Source organism: Saccopteryx leptura, chromosome 2 (genome assembly GCF_036850995.1).
Source record: "Saccopteryx leptura isolate mSacLep1 chromosome 2, mSacLep1_pri_phased_curated, whole genome shotgun sequence".
NCBI classification, from domain to species: Eukaryota; Metazoa; Chordata; class Mammalia; order Chiroptera; family Emballonuridae; genus Saccopteryx; species Saccopteryx leptura.
The window spans coordinates 158,943,029-158,964,361 of NC_089504.1; the positions used below are offsets into that span (position 1 = coordinate 158,943,029).

Sequence of the window (21,333 nt, forward strand, 5' to 3'; positions counted from 1 at the left end):
TTTTTTTTTTTGTATTTTTCTGAAGTTGGAAATGGGGAGGCAGTCAGACAGACTCCCGCATGTGCCCGACCGGGATCCACCCGGCATGCCCAACAGGGGGCGATGCTCTGCCCATCTGGGGCGTCGCTCTGTTGCAACCAGAGCCATTCTAGTGCCTGAGGCAGAGGCCACAGAGCCATCCTCAGCGCCCGGGCCAACTTTGCTCCAATGGAGCCTTGGCTGCAGGAGGGGAAGAGAGAGACAGAGAGGAAGGAGAGGGGAGGGGTGAAGAAGCAGATGGGCGCTTTTCGTGTGCCCTGGCCGGGAATCGAACCCGGGACTCCTGCATGCCAGGCTGATGCTCTACCACTGAGCCAACCAGCCAGGGCCTAGCCTGGACTTTAAAAAGAATAAATCAGTAAACGTGTTATAGTTTAAGGTACATTCTCAGTGTTCATTTTGTATAAACAAGGAGGCATAGTAGACAATACTATACAGAAGTAAATACTTGTGTGCGTATCAGGACAGTCTGAATAATAATTTGATTTTAAAAATAAAACATGCTCTTAAAATTTTAAGTAATAAATAAATATGTGATGGGTAAATGAATGTCCGCCATAATCCATTTCTTTTGAGACTAGTGTTTATTTTTTAAAATACATTGTTATGCCCGTCTAGTGGTGGCAAAGTGGATGAAGAGTTGACCTGGAATGCTAAGGTCACAGGTTCAAAACCATGGGCTTGCCTGGTCAAGGCACATAGGGCAAGCAATCAGTGAACCATAGGTTTCCGACCCCTGCTTTATCCACTGAGCCGTCACAGGTCAGGCCTCAGCTGATTAATATTTGAATTATAGTGGTCAGTATATCCAACCAGTTCACAAGTCTTGAATTCTATAGTATATAGTTGCAGGTTGAGGTGGTATAATGAAAGATATTTGGACCTTAGGTACAAACTCTGGTTTTGCCATCTGTATGCTAGCTGTATTCCATAGGAAGGCTACCTGATAACAGTAGTTTACTCACAGCAAAATGGGGCCATTGTATATATGGTTATAAGGTGTATGTTAAGGTAGTTTAGGTGAGCCTGGTACCAAGTATGTCTTTATAAATTGTAGTTGTTACTGTTATTATTGTACTAGATGTGTGATGAGAAATGAACACTTGTTGAGCACCTTTGCTTCAGAGCTTGAAATACTTAATAGATAAATAAAAACTACATTGAATTGTAAGATAGGTAAAATTGGCCATTTACTTTCTGAAATTTGTCTACTAGGAGAAAAACACAGATTTTTTTTGATGTATATTCTATATTCATTTTGTATTACTTTGATTTTTTTTTTTTTTTTTACAGAGACAGAGAGAGGGATAGACAGGGACAGACAGACAGGAACAGAGAGATGAGAAGCATCAATCATCAGTTTTTCGTTGCGACACCTTAGTTGTTCATTGATTGCTTTCTCATACGTGCCTTGACCGTAGGCCTTCAGCAGACCGAGTAACTCCTTGCTCAGGCCAGCGACCTTGGGTCCAAGGTGGTGAGCTTTTGCACAAACCAGATGAGCCCTCGCTCAAGCTGGCAACCTTGGGGTCTCGAACCTGGGTCTTCCGCATCCCAGCATCCCAGTCTGATGCTCTATCCACTGCGCCACCGCCTGGTCAGGCTGATTTTTAAAATCAGTAAGTGAACATCTTAAAAACATATCTTGGAAAAAATTGTGCTAAAAATTGCTGTGAATTTTGAGTCATATGAAACAGGTGATGCATTTTTATTTATTAATAATCTGTATTGGAGAAGTAGTTTTTAGTACCTAAAGTTCAGCCTTTTTAATTTGTGATCTCATTGACTTATTGATGCAAATACTGTTTGTTTGTTTTTTAAAATTTTTATTGATTGATTTTAGCAAGAAAGGAAGAGGGGGGGCAGGAATGTTAATCCGTTCCTGCATGTGCCCTGACCGGGGATTGAACCGGCAACCTCTGCACTTTGGGACAATGCTCCAACCATTTGATCTATCCAGCCATAGCAAATATTGTTTCTTTAGGTTAGGTGAAGTATTAATCATGGAACTTTTGAATTCACCTAAAGAAGTTACTACTATTTTTAAAGCCCTCTACTTATTTCATCATTTTTTAACCCTAGGGCGAATTTGGTATTAAATACAGTTGTTAAACTAAGTCATAGATTTGGAATACCAAGTATCATAAGAATAAATGAAAGTTTGTTTCCAAAGTAACATATATGGTTCAAGTGTGCTTCTGCTATCCTACTTCAAAAAATTTTTTTTACACTTACTAATTTTTAGAGAGAGAAGAAGAGAGAAACATTAACATCAATCTGTTTCTGTATGTGCCCTGACCAGGGATCGAACTTGCAGCCTCTGCTCATTGGGACAATGCTCCAACCAACCAAACTATCTAACCAGGGCAATGTTTTTAAACTATGTTTGGAGAAGGAAGTGTATGTTCCTTTCCTGTCTTAAAAGGGGGAAACTGAGGTTTGAATATGAAGTAATTATCTTTTGACACTTAGGAAAGGACGGAGGGAGGGATAGAGTTAGAATTCAGTTTGGAGACATGGTGGAGGTGTTAGCAGCAAATAAAACCCACCAAAACACTACCTAGAAAATTCATTTATCTTCCTTTATTAGGTAAAAACTTTCATTCAGTAAATACTTACTGGCCAGGCACTATGTTAGGTTCAGAGAGTGCAATGGCAGGCAGTAAGAATATCGGTCTTTGCCCTCATGGGACATACAGTCCAATGGGGGATGCATATTACAAATAAACAAATACAAATTGGGTGAGTGCACCTGAGGAAGTGAATGATGGTGTGAGTGTATAACAAAGGAGCGATCTAATGAAGAGCAGGGATGGGTTAGCAGAGTGTTTGAGGGGAAAGGATCTAGAGGGAGTGACATTTAGGCTGAGACTAGAAAGAAGTTTAGAAAAGGACATTTCAGGCAGAGAAAACAGTATATATTTGTAAAGAGAATCTTGACACTTTTCTGTACTAAAAGAAGGCTTTCACTAAATGCAGAAGCTTAATGAGCAAGATGTGGAAGAGTGTTGCTGAAATGGAGCCTAGCATGTAGTTAGGGATCATATCAGAATCTTACAGGTCAGGGGAAGAAAGAATCTTATGTTTTCTTTTTAAGTATACTGGAAAGCCATGTAAGAAGTGATCTAACAGAAAAATGATGTTTAAGTACTAGAGCTAGAGGGATGTCAGAAGAGATAAAAGCGGGCAGTTACAATATTTATTTTGGAAGTAGAATAAGTCTTGGGGATGGATGGCATGGCTGTAGGTGAAGAGTAGAGAAGAAATTAAGAAAGAACTCCAGATTTTTATGAGTAGTTAGATACATAATTTCCTAAAAGGCAAGATGTGGGTGGGTTTAGAATGAAAGCAAGTTAAAATAACTTAGTTTATGCAAGCTGGGGGCTTTGAAACATTGATTGACATAAATTAAGGAGTCGAGGGTACTGAAGTATTTAAAATTGTGGAGTGTATGATACCCTGAAAATGTTAAATTACTTAAAAGTACCTTGCAGTTAAATTTTGGTCCTATGAGAAAGAAGAGATTATTTCTTACCACAGAACTTCTGTACCCTAGAGATAACCTGTGAAAAAAATTTTATTTATTATATCAAAAGGGATTTTTTTTAGATTCTATTATAACCCTTAAATGAATATTTAGTATATTGAATGATTCCTATCAGCTTCTAAAGCCAGAGTAGCATTGTAGCATTGTTATAGATATCTGATAAAGATATGTTAAGAAAATTTTGTGACTAGGCTGTATGCAACATGAGGATGTGATCATTACGTCATCTGTCATTGGTCCCCTAGTCCTTTTCCTCACTTTGCCAGAGATTTGTAATAGTATCACATTTTTTTCTTTTTTAATTTAGTGAGAGGAGGGGAGGCAGAGACAGACTTCTGCATGCTCCCTGACCGGGATCCACCCAGGAAGCCCACTAGGGGGTGATGCTTTGCCCATCTGGGGCCCTTGCTCTGTTGGAACCAGAGCCACCTTTTAGTGCCTGAGGCGGAGGCCATGGAGCCATCGGCCATGGAGCCATTGGCCATGGAACCATTGGCCATGGAGCTGTCCTCAGTGCCCAGGGCCAACTTGCTCCAATCGAGCCATGGCTGCATGAGAGCAAGAGAAGAGAAGAGGGAGAGAGAGAGGGAGAGGAGCGAGAGGGGGAGAGGTGGAGAAGCAGACAGGTGCTTCTCATGTGTTCCCTGACTGGGAATCAATCCCAGGACTTCTACATGCTGGCTGATGCTCTACCACTGAACCAACCAGCCAGGGCTGGAAGGTTTTTGATTATTGCTTTCATTTTGTTGGTCATTGTTCTCTTCTGATTTTCTTCTTGATTCATTTTTGGGAGATTGAGTGTTTCTAGGATATTACTCATTTCTTTCAGATTCTCTAATTTGGTAGCAATAGTGGTTTGTAGTTTTTTTTTTTTTAATAATCCTTTGTATTTTTGTGGTGTCTGTTGTCAACTTCTTTCATTTTTTATTTTATTCACATGGGCCCTGTCTCTTGTTCTTAATGAGTTACAGTTTACGTTTTATCAAATCTTATTTCTCTTTTTAAACAACCAGCTCTTAGTTTTATTGATTTTTTAAAAATATTTTTATTTTATACTGTTTAGGCTCTATTTTGTTTGTAGCTCTGACCTTTCTTTATTTCCTTCCTTTTATTCATTCTGGGCTTTGCTGTTGTTACTCTGGTTACTTCAGGTGTTTGGTTAGATGTGTATTTGAGATAAATCTTGTTTTTTGTGGTAGGCCTGTACTTTCTCAGTTTCATTTTTAGGACTGCTTTTGCTCTGTCTAATTGATTTGGGGTCATTGTGTTTTCATTTTTGGATTAAATATAAGGTCGCTTGCTTGAGCGCAAGATTGCTGGCTTGAGCAAGGGGTCACTGGCTCAGCTGCAGCCCCCCAGTCCAGGCACATTATGAAAAACAATCAATGAATAACTAAAGAGCTGCAACTTTGAGTTGATACTGCTCATCTCTCTCCCTTCCTGTTTCTGTCTCTCTCATGTATGCTTTAAAAGAAATAAAAAAGTTAAAGGGGCTTCTTTAAATAAAGAAAAAAGAAAAAAAGAAACTTAATAATTATAAAGAATAAAATAACAAATGCCTTCAGAACAATAATCACTTTAAAGGTAATTGGATTAAATGCTCCCATCAAAAAACAGAGTAGCTGAATGGATAAGAAAACAAGACTCAGCCTGGCCTGTGGTAGTGTAATAGATCAAGTGTTGACCTGGAATGCTGTGGTAGCTGGTTCAAAACCCTGGGTTTGCCAAGTCATGGCACATACGAGAAGCAACTACTTGTGAGTTCATGCTTCCCACTCCTTCCCCCCACTCATACCTCTCTCTCTCTCTCTCTCTCTCTCTCTCTCTCTCAAGTCAATAAATAAAAACTTGAAAGAAGATCCATATAATATATGCTGAATACAAGAGACTCACCTCAGAAAGAAAGACACACATGGACTGAAAAAGTCGAAAATATCTATTTCATGGAAATAAAAACAAAACAAAAGCTGAGATAGCAATACTAATATCAGACAAAATAGACTTTAACAAAAAGGCTATAATTAAAGACAAAAAAAGGACATTACATCATGATAAAGAGATCAACCCATCAAGATTATATACATAATCCTTGTACAAACTTATGCACCCAACATACGTTTAGGAGAACCTAAATATATAAGGCAAATATCAGGTCTACCGGAAAGTTCTGTCCGTTTCTATCACAAGTTTTGACACGTAAGCACATGTTTATTTGGCACATGTGTGCCTCTCTATTTTTATCACAATGTATACATACTGATGTAGCAAATTAACTAAAAGTTGATTTACGTTAGTCTTATGTGTGGAAGCGATAGTGTACCCATGCCTACTGATAAAGTTCATTTACGCCACTAATTTTTACGAATTTTAACAAGGAAGAAATGCTACAGAAGCATGTAGAAATTTATTGAAAGTGTTTGGTGAAGGTACAGTTTCTGATAGGACATGCAGAAGATGGTTTGAAAAATTTGAAACAGGTGATTTTGACCTTTCTGATAAGCCACGTTCTGGGCTACCATCTTTGATTGATGACAATGTTGTTAAGACCATGATGGAGCAAGATCCTTTTCTGACAACATCGGAGATCACAGAAAGGCTTAATTCAGCTCAGCAAACCATTTCGGACCATATTCGGAAGATAGGATTGGTGTGGAAATATTCAAGATGGGTGCCACATGAATTAAGTCAGAAGAATTTGGATGATCGAGATGTCATATGCACATCTCTATCTTTGCTTGTTCGGAACAAAATCGAGCCCTTCTTGAACCAGATGATAACTGGGGATGAAAAGTGGATTACCTACGAAAACATCGTAAGGAAAAGGGCATATTGTGAACCCAGAAAACCTAGCCCTTCCACCTCTAAACCAAATTTGATTCTGAATAAGAGAATGTTGTGTATATGGTGGGACATTCGAGGAAGAATACATTATGAGCTTTTAAAACCGAACGAAAAGCTCAATTCGGAGAAGTATTGTCAGCAACTGGATAATTTAAAGACAGCAGTCCAAGAAAAGAGGCCGGCGATGTTCAATAGGAAGAACATCATACTGCATCATGATAATGCCAGGCCACATGCTGCTTGGGGGACTCGTCAAAAAATTGCAGAACGTCCGACCAAGCGGTGGTGCAGTGGATAGAGCGTCGGACTGGGATGCTGAGGACCCAGGTTCGAGACGCCAGCTTGAACACGGGCTCATCTAGTTTGAGCAAAAGCTCACCAGCTTGAACCTAAGGTCGCTGGCTCCAGCAAGGGGTTATTCCGTCTGCTGAAGGCCTGTGGTCAAGGCACATATGAGAAAGCAATCAATGAACAACTAAGGTGTTGCAACGCGCAATGAAAAACTAATGATTGATGTTTCTCATCTCTCTCCGTTCCTGTCTGTCTGTCCCTGTCTATCCCTCTCTCTGACTCACTCTCTGTCTCTGTAAAAAAAAAAAAAAAAAAAAAAAAAAAAAAGCCTGACCAGGCGGTGGCGCAGTGGATAGAGCATCAAACTGGGATGCAGAGGACCCGGGTTCGAGACCCCAGCTTGAGTGCGGGCTCATCTGGTTTGAGGAAAAGCCTACCAGCTTGAACCTAAGGTCTATGGCTCCAGCAAGGGGTTACTTGGTCTGCTGAAGGCCCAAGGTCAAGGCACATAAGAGAAAGCAATCAATGAACAACTAAGGTGTTGCAACGCGCAATGAAAAACTAATGATTGATGTTTCTCATCTCTCTCCGTTCCTGTCTATCTGTCCCTGTCTATCCCTCTCTCTGACTCACTCTCTGTCTCTGTAATAAATAAATAAATAAATAAAAATTGCAGAACTAGGCTGGGAAATTCTGTCGCATCCACCATACTCCCCGGACTTAGCACCCTCTGACTATCACTTGTTTTTGTCCTTAAAAAATTTTTTGAAGGGCAAAAAATTTAAAAATGAAGAAGATATCAAACAATCACTGGTTCAATTTTTCGCATCAAAAGATAAAACATTTTTCAAAAGTGGGATATACAAATTGCCCTCACGCTGGCAAGAAATCATTAATAATAATGGCAATTATATTATTTAATAAAGTTTATTGACGGTAAGAAAAATTGTATTTTGTTTTATTCCAAAAACGCACAGAACTTTCCGGTAGACCATATATTAACATAAAAGAAGATACTGAAAGTAATATAGTCGTATTAGGGGACGTTAACACCCCATTGATATCATTGAATAAATCTTCCAAAATGAAAAACAAAAAGAAATAGTAGCCTTGCCTGACCAGGTGGTGGTGCAGTGGATAGAGTGCTAGCCTGGGAAGCAGAGGACACAGTTTCAAAACCCCGAGGTTGCTGGCTTGAGAGCAGGGTCGCTGGCTTGAACAAGCGGTCACTCACTCTGCTATAGCCCCTCCACCAGTCAAGGCACATATGAGAAAACAATGAACAACTAAGGAACCGCAACAAAAGAGTGGATGCTTCTCACTTCTCTCCCTTCCTGTCTGTCTATCCCTATCTGTCCCTCTCTCTGTTTCTATCACAAAAAATAGTAGCCTGAAATGACACATGACACCAGATGGATTTAGTTGATATTTTTAGAGCATGTCATCCCCAGAGCAGCAAAATATACATTCTTTTCAAGTGTACATGGAACATTTTCTAGGTTAGACCAGCCACATGTTAAGCTGCAAAATAAGTCTTAGTTATTTAAGAATATTGAAGTAATTATCAGTCAACTTCTCTGACCACAATGGTATGAAAGTAGAAATCAATAACAAGAAATAAACTAGAAGACACACAAATACATGGAGGCCTAATAATATTTTACTAAACAATGCATTTTTTTTTTTTTTTTTTTTTTTTTTCATTTTTCTGAAGCTGGAAACGGAGAGACAGTCAGACAGACTCCCGCATGCGCCCGACCGGGATCCACCCGGCACGCCCACTAGGGGCGGTGCTCTGCCCCCCAGGGGGCGATGCTCTGCCCATCCTGGGCGTCGCCATATTGCGACCAGAGCCACTCTAGCGCCTGAGGCAGAGGCCACAGAGCCATGCCCAGCGCCCGGGCCATCTTTGCTCCAGTGGAGCCTTGGCTGCGGGAGGGGAAGAGAGAGACAGAGAGGAAAGCGCGGCGGAGGGGTGGAGAAGCAAATGGGCGCTTCTCCTCTGTGCCCTGGCCGGGAATCGAACCCGGGTCCTCCGCACGCTAGGCCGACGCTCTACCGCTGAGCCAACCGGCCAGGGCAACAATGCATGTTTTAATAATGAGACCAAAGTGGTCCAACATTTGTTTTTAAATCTGGCTCTGGCCAGTTAGGTCTGTGGTAGAGTGTCGGCCTAGAGTATGGATGTCCCGGGTTCGATTCCCAGTCAGGGCACAGGAGAAGCGCCCTCCACTCTTTCTGCTTCTCCACTCTTTCCCCTCTCCTTTCCATTTCTCTCTTCCCCTCCTGTAGTCAAGGCTCCATTGGAGCAAAGTTGGCCCGGGCCCTGAGGGTGGCTCCATGGTCTCCACCTCAGGCGCTGGAATGGCTCCAGTTGCAACAGAGCAATGTTCCAGACGGGCAGAACATCGCCCTCTAGTAGGCTTGCTGAGTGGATCCCAGTTGGGTGCGAGTGGGAGTCTTTCTGCTTCCCCACTTCTCACTTCAGAAATATACAAAAATAAAAAATCGTTTAGCTTGACACTTTGGATTTGATATTTCTCTTCGTATATTTGTATCTTGAATATTGATTAGTTTACTATTTTATTGAATGGATACAATTTTTTAATTATAAGTTTTTCTATATGTTTTATTGTTAAATTCCCAATAACATAGTTGTAAGTATTCAAATTCTACTTCCCCCTTCATTTGTTTTAAATCACTTGTTTCATTTCAAATATGATGGAGAAAAGCTCTGTGGATACCCTGGATTGTTAGAAAGATGAACCATGGGTTCAAGAGCAGATTCAGCCTAGAATGTCATTGGAGGCAAAAGTGACAAAATTGATGCTATCCTAATTTGAGCACATCATGAGACGGCTGGCTTCTTTGAAAAAGACATTAGTTCTAGGAAAAATAGAAGGCAGCAGGAAAAGAGGAACGGAACACCCAAGATAAGATGGGTTGATGCCATGAAAGAAGCCTTAGGTATAAGTCCACTGGTACTGAGAAAGGACTGTTGAGGACAGGACATAGTGGACAACATTCATTCATATGACTGCCAGGAGTTGGGGGCATGTAACACACACCACTTCCTGGCTTTGGGCTTGGGCAGTTTGCTTTTGAGGAGTGATTTTTAAAATATTTGTATAAGATAATTCATGGGATTGCATTAATGTTTAACTGATATGAATATATGTTTATAATCATTAAATTAATGTTAACTGTTATTGGATGAACGTACTTTTATTTTTTAAAGATTTATTTATTTATTTATTTTAAAGAGGAGGAGGAGGGGTGGGGACGAGTAGGAAGCATCAACTCCTGTATGTGCTTTGACCGGGCAAGCCCAGGGTTTCAAACTGGCGACCTCAACGTTCCAGGTGGACGCTTTATCCACTGTGCCACCACAGGTCAGGCCGTATTTTTTTTTTTTTAAATTTTTTTATTTTATTCATTTTTTTTTTTTTTAGAGAGGACAGAGAGAGAGACAGAGAGACAGAGAGGAGAGAGAGACAGAGAGAGAGAGAGAAGGGAGGAGGAGCTGGAAGCATCAACTCCCATATGTGCCTTGACCAGGCAAGCCCAGGGTTTTGAACCGGCAACCTCAGCATTTCCAGGTCGACGCTTTATCCACTGCGCCACCACAGGTCAGGCCGTATTTTTATTTTTAAAAATTATAGTTGAGTTATGAAAACTTTCTTTAATTTATAATTTTTTTTTATTATTTTTTTAGCTGAGTGAGGGATGATAGTGAGGCAGACTCCCACATGTGCCCTGACTGGGATCCACCTATTAACCTTGTCTGGGACTGATGCTTGAGTACCAACCTATATTTAGTTCCTGAGACTGATGTACTTGGCCCAGCCAAGCTATCCTTCGTGCCTGGGACCGATGCTTGAACCTGTTGAGCCATCCTCAGAGCCTGGGGTTGGTGCTCGAATCATCAAGCTGGTTGTGGAAGGAGTAAAGGGAGAGAAGGGGGAGAGCAAAGGAGTAGAGAAACAGATGGTTGTTTCTCATGTGTGCCTCGATTGGGGATCGAATCCTGGATGTCCATACACCGGACTGACGTTTTATCCACTGAGCCACAGGTCACGACCAAAAATTTTGAATCAAATGTTACTCAGCGCATTTCCACTTTTAAATCTTTTTGTAGCAGTAATGTTAAAGATTTTTTCATGTTTGCTTAGCATCAAGTGAAGGCCTTATGAAGGGTTTCCTCCTAGCATATGATACTATTTTACCATAAAGATGTCTTATTAGAGGTATTTTAGAATAATGTTTATATGTTTTATTGTTTAAAAACATACTTAGTCTTGGAGTTGGTTTTAGTCAGTGGTGGGATTCAAATAATTTAACAACTGATTTTCTGCCCTGATGACCGTTTTAAGTATAAAAATGTGATATACCAAAAGGTAGTTATTTCATGCATTTAATACTTAAATAAGAACAATAAAAGAGGCACACAAAACTAGATTATAAGAGAGAGTTTTAAAATGTTAATGAAAAAGTATTAAATAATACCTGAGAAAAAATAAACAATAAAACTTATTTAAGATAGTTCCATATTGCTTTTTTTTTTCCATATTGCTTTTTGATTGGCAACCTCACTGGCAGTTTTTTCCACCTTTGGATGGAATGAACATTGTACAGGCAGTTAGAATACGCTGTTGCACAGATGAACGTTAAAAAAGAGTAAGGAATGTAAATTTGTTATTTCCACATTGGGGGGCTGCCCAGGTGCACACCTTAGAGAGAACCTTGATTACAAGTGTCATTTTAATAACCACTTTGCCGAACTCACCAAAAACTTAGGTATTGGTTTTGCCGACCAGTACGAACTGGCTGAATCCCACCACTGGTTGTAGTGTTGTCCCAATACACCAAGATTGTGGGTTGGATTCCCAGTGACGGCACATTCAAGAATCAAGCAGTGAATGCATAAAATGGCTTTGCGTATGAAATGGAAATTATAGATTTTTTTGTTAAGCACATAGTCACTCCCAAGTTTTTAAACAGATTATCCATTCTCTTTTAATAAGATATAAATATATTTTTTGCTATTTTTATATTAGCATGTCATTTTTTTTTCCCCTGAGAGAGAGACAGATAGGAAGGGAGAGAGATGAGAAGCATCAGCTCTTAGTTGTGGTGATTCAGTTGATTATTGACTGCTTCTCATACGTGCCTTGACTGGGGGGTCTCCAGCTGAACCAGTGACACCTTGCTCAAGCCAGAGACCCCATACTTAAATATGATTATCTTGCATTCTAGCTGTTGACCTTGGGGTTTCTAACCTGGGTCCTCAGCCTCCCAGGTTAACACTCTGTCCACTGTGCCACCACCAGTTAGGCAGCATGACTTTTATCCTGACACAGACACGGCTCTTGCTTGTTCTAAGAGGAAAGAAGTCTTATTTTTGGACTCAAGCTTTGTAAATTGTGTTTGAGTTGTGAGGTTGTCTTAGAACCTTGGGTACTTTTAACTAATGTATCTGACCTATTTTATTATAGAGAAAAGTTTTTATCTTTTATTTAACCTATAGTGGTTATTGTCACAATTAAGTGAAAATGAAGTAAAACCTTTTCTATAAAATAATGTGTAAGTTATTAGATACATTTAATTTTGAAGCGAATTGGATATGGTACTCTCTGGACACCACAACCTGCTTTAACCGGATGCATAATGGTCAGAGGGTAGCACAGTATATATAAAATAAGGGACTAGATTTGTATACCTTGACAAATAATGTCACTTAAAAATGACTGGTTGTTGCCTGACCTGTGGTGGCGCAGTGGATAAAGCGTTGTCCTGGAAATGCTGAGGTCACCGGTTCGAAACCCTGGGCTTGCCTGGTCAAGGCACATATGGGAGTTGATGCTTCCAGCTCCTCCCCACCTTCTCTCTCTCTTTCTCTCTCTCCTCTCTAAAAAATGAATTAATAAAATTAAAAAAAAAAAAAACAAGGCAGGTTCTTACCAAGAATTCAAATAAAAAAAAACTTAAAAAAAAAAAACTTTTAAAAATGACTGGTTGTTAAACTAAACATACTGGTTTTTGCCTTCTAGCCTTTCGATAAATATCTGGGACAAGTGAGTTTCTGCTCTGTGCAGGGACTCTCTAGGTATTCAGTCAGAAGGGAAGTTACTTATGTTTTATCCATAGAGTTTCATAAAAAAGTTGGCATACTCGCATTTAGTATCTGAAGAGTGGTTATTCTGTGTCCCTCTTGTACCTGGAGATTGATAATCACATCTTCAGCACTAGGTCAGCTTGATCTCATCCTCTGTTTTACCCTTTATTCATTCAGCTGTTTAAAAGCTGCCTGAATTCTTTGTAGATTATTGTGTAATCTAAAGAGTAACATGTTGAAACCTCCCTGACTCTTCCAGCAAACTACTCTGTCAATGCAATGGGATCCTTTGAGGTTTTCTTGTTTTCATAAATTTACATAAAAATATATGCACTTAAGAAAAATATAGTATGTATGTATGTATGTATAGGTTTTGGGGGAATGCATAATACTGTAATAATCGTCTGTATTCTGTAACTATTTTTCAGTCTACAGTATATCTGGAGATTATTTCATGTAATGTGATCCTTTTTTCCTTTGTGAGAGAGAGAGAGTCAGAATTTACAAAACTACTTATTGTATATCTCTGATTAGAATGAAATGTACCATTGTCAGTGGTGAGACTGAACGGTATTTTCGTTTTCATACTCTTATGTTATTAATACGTTTATAATTACAAGAAGGACAAAGTAGCCCCCTTTTTTTTTTTTTTTGTATTTTTCCCAAGTTAGTAGAAGCGGTAGGGAGGCAGGCAGACAGACTCCTGAATGCGCCCAACTGGGATCCACCTGGCATGCTTACCAGGGGACAATGCTTGGCCCCTATGGAGCGTTGTTCTGCTGCAATCGGAGCCATTCTAGCACCTGAAGTGGAGGCCATGGAGCCGTCCTCAGTACCTGGGCCAACTTTGCTCCAGTGGAGCCTTGGCTATGGGAGGGGAAGAGAGAGAGAGGAAGGAGAGGGGGAAAGGTGGAGAAGCAAATGGGTGCTTCTCCTGTGTGCCCTGACCAGGAATCGAACCTGGGACTTCCACACGCTGGGCTGATGCTCTACCGCTGGGCCAACTGGCCAGTGCCAAAGTAGCTGTTTTAAAACTAATTTGAGCACTGTCATTCTTAAACATTTTTTTCTCTCTTTTTTTTTTTTTTTTTTTTCATTTTTTTTCTGAAGCTGGAAACAGGGAGAGACAGTCAGACAGACTCCCGCATGCGCCCGACTGGGATCCACCTGGCACGCCCACCAGGGACGAAGCTCTGCCCACCAGGGGGCGATGCTCTGCCCATCCTGGGCATTGCCATGTTGCGACCAGAGCCACTCTAGTGCCTGAGGCAGAGGCCACAGAGCCATCCCCAGCGCCTGGGCCATCTTTGCTCCAATGGAGCCTTGGCTGCGGGAGGGGAAGAGAGAGACAGAGAGGAAAGCGCGGCGGAGGGGTGGAGAAACAAATGGGCGCTTCTCCTGTGTGCCCTGGCCGGGAATTGAACCCGGGTCCTCCGCACGCTAGGCCGTTTTTTCTCTTTATTTTTACGAGAGAGAGAGAGAGAGAGAGAGAGAGAGAGAGAGAGAGAGAGAGAGAGAGAGAAAGATACACACACAAGAAGAGAGAGAGATGAAAAGCATCAACTCGTATTGTGGCACTTTAGTTGTTCATTGATTGCTTCTCATACGTGTCTTGATGGAGGGCAAGGGGCTCCAGCTGAGCCAGTGACCCCTTTTTCAAGCCAGTGACCTTGGGCTCAAGTCAGCAACCTTGGGCTTCAAGCCAGAGGCCTTGAGCTTCAAGCCAGTGATCTTTGGGCTCAAGCCAGTGACCATGGGGTCATGTTTATGATCCCATGCTTCAGTATACAGCCCTGCATATATATAGTAGGTGCTCAGAAAATATTAGTTGATTATTGCACAGTGATAAAGAGTTTGAATTATTGAGTTATCAAGGCCTGGGTATGCATTCTAGTTGTATGGCTTTGGCATGTTAATTAGCATTTCTAAGCTAATTAACAATTTCAAAGCCACAATTTCTTAATCATTAAACTGGGACAAATTATATAGCTATATCAAGGGATGAAGATGTAAATAAAAAGGGTTGTGTTCATTTCCTTTAGCTGTGCAAATAATCACAAACTTGAGGGTGAACAGTTTCTCTTAACATTGTGGACTGACCACCAGAATTCTTGTGTTTTCTATTCTAAGGCTTGTTTTACAAAGTATCATACTTTAAAAAGTAAAAGGATATTAGCTTGTAAGAACATGTAATAAATAACTTCAAAATGGAGTGGGTATTTAATTTTAAAGCGTGCCTTTATCATTTACATAAAACATTTTTTGCACTCGTTCAATAGAAACTTATTTTGGCCACTGGGTAAAGCTAACAATAAAACTACTGATCCACAATATGTAAAAACAACAGCACTTTTTTCGCTCACAGTTCTGGAGGTCAGACATTGGAAGTCAGTGACACTGGGCTCAAATCAAAGTGTTAGTAGGGCATTCTTCCTCTGGAGGCTCCGAGGGAAGAATTTGTTTCTTTCTTTTTTTTTTTTCTGTACTCTTCTGAAGCCAGAAACGGGGAGAGACAGTCAGACAGGCTCCCGCATGTGCCTGACTGGGATCCACCCGGCACGCCCACCAGGGGGCGACGCTCTGCCCCTCCGGGGCGTCGCTCTGTCGCAACCAGAGCCACTCTAGCGCCTGGGGCAGAGGCCGAGGAGCCATCCCCAGGCACCCGGGCCATCTTTGCTCCAGTGGAGCCTTGGCTGCGGGAGGGGAAGAGAGAGACAGAGAGGAAGGAGAGGGGGAGGGGTGGAGAAGCAGATGGGCGCTTCTCCTGTGTGCCCTGGCTGGGAATTGAACCCAGGACTTCCGCACACCAGGCTGATGCTCTACCACTGAGCCAACCGGCCAGGGCCAGAAGAATTTATTTCTTGCCTCTTCTACACTCTGGTGACTGCCAACATTCCTTAACTGTAACACTCAGTTTCCTTTAATCTGTCTGCCTCTATGACCACACTGTCTTCTCTTGTGCTTGTAACTTCCCTCCACCTTTCTTTGATAAAGGCACTTATAATTGCATTTAGGGCACACCCAGCCAATCTTATTTTTAAATCCTTAGTCATCTTTTCAAAGACATACATTTACAGGTTCGAGGAATTAGGACATGATATCTTTGGGGGCTGTTTTCAGATGATACATAAATGTAAAACACTGCAGAGTGCCTGGCAAATAAGGATTTAAGCTTTCTGGGTAGATTCAAGAAAGATTTCAGATTTTCAGAAAGATTTACTCCTACAGTTATGTGGGAGCCAGGTAGTATGAGAAGAAGGGATTAAAAAAAAGATGAGGTAATGGATATTAGGCACTAGACTCTATCATTTTATTTAATACAGAGGAAAGATTGTATAGAGCAGGGATTTTTTTTTAAGTGATTGAGAGAGAGAGAAACAGGAGGAAGGGAGAGAGATGAGAAGCGTCAACCCATAGTTGTAGCACCTTATTTGTTCATTGATTACTTTCTCATATGCATTGACTGGGGGTCTTCAGCTGAGCCAGTGCTCCTTTGCTCATCCCAGTGACCTTGCACTCGAGCCAGTGACCTTTGGGCTAAATCCAGCGATGGGGTTGTGTCTTTGGTCTTATGCTCAAGTTGTTGAGCCCCATGCTCAAGCCAAATGAGTCTGTGCTCAAGCTGGCAATCTTGGGGTTTCAAACCTGAGTCTTCAGCTTTCCAGGCAGATGCTCTATCCACTGTGTCACTACCTGGTCAGGAAATTACCTTTTTTTTATATTGTTAAAAGTTCACATGTAAACTGTATTAAATGATTCGTGACTAAGAAAAGATCACAGAATAAATATCAAAATATTCCTGGGTATTAGATGAAAATCATTTTCATTTAGAATAAAAAAGAAAGAGCACACAAAAAGAATTCTTTCAATTAGAATAACATATAAAATGTCATATACTGACATTGTATTATTTTTCTTTTTTCTATCTCCTTAACAGGTTCCTTGGCATGGACACAGGTTCAGTGGGAGGATTAGAGTTGACTGATCGTTCTCCTCTTTTATTAGGGAGTACAGCCATGGCAGCTAGTCTCACGAATGTTGGAAATTCATTCAGTGGTCCGCCTAATCCTTTAGTTTCTAGATCTAATAAATTTCAGAACTCAACAGTGGAAGATGACGATGATGTTGTTTTTATTGAACCTGTACAACCTCCTCTACCTTCTGCACCAGTGGTTGCTGATCAAAGAACCATAACATTTGCATCATTAAAAAATGAAGAACTACAAGGAAATGATTCCAAAATTCTGCCTTCCTCGAAAGACTTGTCTTCTCAGAAGGGAAGTGTAAGTGAGACAATTGTCATTGATGATGAAGAGGACATGGAAACAAATCAAGGACAAGAGAAAAATTCCTCCAATTTTATTGAGCCTCGACGACCTCCTGAGACTAAAAACAGAACCAATGATGTGGATTTCTCCACTTCCAGTTTTTCAAGAAGTAAGGTAAATGCAGGAATGGGGAATAGTGGTATTACCACAGAACCAGACTCTGAAATTCAGATTGCTAATGTTACAACCTTAGAAGCAGGTGTAAACTCTGTGAATGATGGCCAATTAGAAAATACTGACGGGCGAGATATGAACTTAATGATTACACATGTAACATCACTGCAGAATACCAACTTGGGAGATGTCTCTAACGGACTGCAGTCAAGTAATTTCGGTGTTAATATACAAACATACACCCCATCTTTAACTTCACAGACCAAGACTGGAGTAGGACCTTTTAATCCTGGTAGAATGAATGTGACAGGAGATATATTTCAGAATGGAGAATCTGCAAATCATCATAGTCCTGGTAAGCAGTGAGTGATCTTCAACCCCGTGTAAATGAATTGAACTTTGGCTGATGCTTTTTCCATTGTAATAATTGGTGCCACCTTGGTTAGTTTATTCAAGTAAGGTAGGTTAATTCTATTGAGTTCTAAATTTGAATGCTTAGCTGGTAAGAGATATAAAACTATATATAAGTGTTTCTCCACAATTATTAGAAAATTAGTCAGAAACTTATGTCTAAAGGATTTAAAAAAATACTTATATATTCGCCATCACTAAATTGTAACATTTTGGCATGTTATTTGTCATGTGCTCACTTTTTGCTAATATATTTTTAGTTGTATTGTTTCAATGTGTAGAGAATAGAAAGATAAATAGCGCACTTAAGGGACAATATAATATGCTGCAATTGCATTTAGATTTTACTTTCTCTGTGTTTAATTTTGAATGCTTATCTGATTTTAATTTTTGCTTTTTTTTTTTTTTTATAAATTTTTATTTTAATGGGGTGACATCAATAAATCAGGGTACATATATTCAAAGAAAACATGTCCAGGTTATCTTGTCATTCAATTCTGTTGCATACCCATCACCCAAAGTCAGATTGTCCTCCATCACCTTCTATCTAGTTTTCTTTGTGCCCCTCCCCCTCCCCCTCTCCTTCCTTTCCTCCCCCCGCCCCCTGTAACCACCACACTCTTGTCCATGTCTCTTAGTCTCGTTTTTATGTCCCACCAATGTATGGAATCATGTAGTTCTTGTTTTTTTCTGATTTACTTATTTCACTCTGTATAATGTTATCAAGATCCCACCATTTTGTTGTAAGTGATCCGATGTCATCATTTCTTATGGCTGAATAGTATACCATGGTGTATATGTGCCACATCTTCTTTATCTAGTCTTCTATTTTTTTTTTTTACAGTGATTAAAGCCTTTAAGCAAACTCTTGGCCAATACAGCAAGAATCCATAAAAGAGTAGTGTCCTTAACATGTTCACCAAGTCCAAGTTGGCCCCAACACCATGCCAAATCCCTGAAAAATGCAACCCAACCCGAGTTCAGTCTGTTATGAGCTGTCCCAAGGAGCAGGAGTCCAGGAAAAGTCCACATCCAGGAAAAGTCCGCATGGCACTGGAATTGTTGTCATAATTCTATACTTTGCAGCTCACGTCCAAGTCCCAATGACCGCTGTTTCTAGCTGGTAATGATTCAGGTAGACTGGAAAAGCCATCTGCAGCATGTGTGGAAACGGAGCTTCTGTTCTCCTCTGCCTGGAGAGATGAGACCAGGTTGCTTTTCCCTGCAGCTCTGTGACTGTGGCTTGGTAAAGAGAACCTTGGGATACACTAAGCTGAGTGGCAAAGGTAGATTCATAATAGAAGTTGGCAAAAGGGGGAAAGAGAGCTCTAAATTAGGAGTAGGTCCCAGCCTGCTGAAATATGAGTGCGGCATTGAGGTAGGAGGAATAAAGGAAACACTATATATTAAACAAAGCAGCAGAAAATAGGACTATCAACACCCACAACAGAGATCTTCGAGGGAAGAATAAAAAACCTGACTATTCAGGCAAGACATAGTTAAGTGGCCCTTGTGCAAATGAGATCAGTTTACCTGCTTCTTGGAAGAAATACCCTAGGCTCGTCCACAGTGTCGTAGATGGGGCCGATGGCCCTGGGCACCTTCAGCCTTCAGTGGCAAACCCCAGCATTCTGGGCAAGGTTAGGTCATAGGTGGCTGGAGCAGGGCTGGAAGAGACTGAACCCTCCCTTAGAGGAGCGAGGGGGAAGCCCACCTTCCTGTGTCCCTGTTTCCTCACAGCAGAGGCATGTAAGCCTGGCAGGCTTTAGCTCAATGACCTTCCTTTCCACTATTGAAGCAGAGCCCAGATGGCATCCTATGAGACCCCTTTGGGGTGTTGGAGCCTGTAATGGCGTATCCTAAAAGCTGGTAGTTCCCCTGATCTCTATTGGGCTTTTTCTGCCTCTAGGTATCTTAAAAACCATGCTCAGAAGATCTCACTGAGGGGTTTGAGGATCCCCATCTGCCTATATAAATCTTTTCCATGTATCTGGAGCTATTTGGAAAAAGACAAAACAGTATTATTAGCTGGATCAAATAAAGAAGGTAGTAGTTTGCAGGCGAAAAAGATTTGGTGTCTCCTGTTCATCAGCATTCAAAAGAAATTTAAAATTTTTTTTTTTTTAAGTAAAAAGCATGATATGGTAGACCCGTAGGAGTTCCAGGACATGACTACTCCCTTAAAAATTTTTTTTTTAAATTGACCTTAAAAATATTTGCTGGGTACACTTTAATAATACCTTAACTTTAAAGATTATAAGAATGACAAAATACAGTAAATGCTTTTGCTCCATATGCAGGAGCATTTTCAGTTTAACCAGTTTAGGAAGTCCAATAATAGAACAATGCATACAAACGATGAGCTATAACATGCTTAGCAGCCTCTCCTGTTCTGACAGAGGTTACTATAAATCCAGAATATGTATCCACTGTAACGTGGACATAGGACTGTTTGCCAAATGAAGGTATATGAGTAACATCCATTTACCAAAGTTGTCCTGGTAGGGGTCCTTGAGGGTTAACTCCAAATGAAGGGGCAGATTGTAGTATAGGACCCCTTGGACAGGATTTCCCAATCTGCCGTGCTGCTTCCCGAGAAAGTTGAAATTGTTTACACAGGGCTGCAGCGTTCTGGTGATGAATAGTATGAGAATTGCTCAATCTGTCATGGTTGCTCCAAATAATTTTCTTTTGGGTAGCTTGATCAACAAGGGCATTCCTAGGCCCTGGCCGGTTAGCTCAGTGGTAGAGCATCGGCCTGGTGTGCAGGATTCCCGGGTTTTTTTGGTTTTTTTTTTGGTATTTTTCTGAAGCTGGAAACGGGGAGGCAGTCAGACAGACTCCCACACGCGCCCGACTGGGATCCACCAGGCACGCCCACCAGGGGGCGATTCTCTGCCCATCTGGGGCGTCATTGTGTTGCGACCAGAGCCACTCTAGAGCCTGAGGCAGAGGCCATGGAGCCATCCCCAGCGCCCGGGCCATCTTTGCTCCAATGGAGCCTTGGCTGCGGGAGGGGAAGAGAGAGACAGAGAGGAAGGAGAGGGGGAGGGGTGGAGAAGCAGATGGGTGCCTCTCCTGTGTGCCCTGGCCGGGAATCGATCCCGGGACTTCCGCACGCCAGGCCGACACTCCACCATTGAGCCAACCGGCCAGGGCTATGTTTTTTATTATTATTTTATTTGAAGGTTGAAATTGTTTTCTTTGGGTAGCTTTGCTTTGTGTAAACGTAAGAATTCTGGCTTTCTCATGACCATTTCTGTGTGTGTCCCTTTTTCATTTTCTCCTGGGCTGCTTGTGTGTCTGCCTCTGTCTTTGTCATATACTCCTTTCTGTGTCTGTCTCATTCTTTCATCATTTTAGGTTTATTAGCAATTTTGTCAGCCTAGGATTAGTTTTTTTTTGGTTACAAGAATAATGTCTAATTATTAAAGACTATTTGGAAAATCTAGAATTAAAAAATGAGTGAAAATGTCCCCTATAGTCTTTTTAACTGAAGACTCATTTGAGTGGGTGGCTGTTTTTCAGTCTTTTTCCTTTGTGTTTTTTTAGCTAGGTTTAAATGTAATTCTGCGTAATTTTGTTTCTAGTTTTTTCCCCATTTTATTTATTTTTATCAAATGAGCGGTAGGGAGGTTGAGGCACAG

The 21,333-nt window shown here is 40.9% G+C and overlaps 1 protein-coding gene across 6 annotated transcripts in view; it reads left to right on the top strand.

The window, feature by feature from the left end:
• Positions 1 to 21,333, top strand: part of ZMYM2 (zinc finger MYM-type containing 2) — a 153,286-nt gene that overhangs the window by 10,587 nt on the left and 121,366 nt on the right. For 4 of the 6 annotated variants that reach the window (XM_066369129.1, XM_066369131.1, XM_066369130.1 and 1 more), the window contains exon 3: positions 16,771 to 17,630. In XM_066369129.1, the coding sequence (XP_066225226.1) occupies positions 16,781 to 17,630 (850 nt within the window). In that variant the 5' untranslated portion in view covers positions 16,771 to 16,780. The remainder of the gene's footprint in view (positions 1 to 16,770; positions 17,631 to 21,333) is intronic. The other 2 variants (XM_066369133.1, XM_066369134.1) reach the window with 1 other exon arrangement.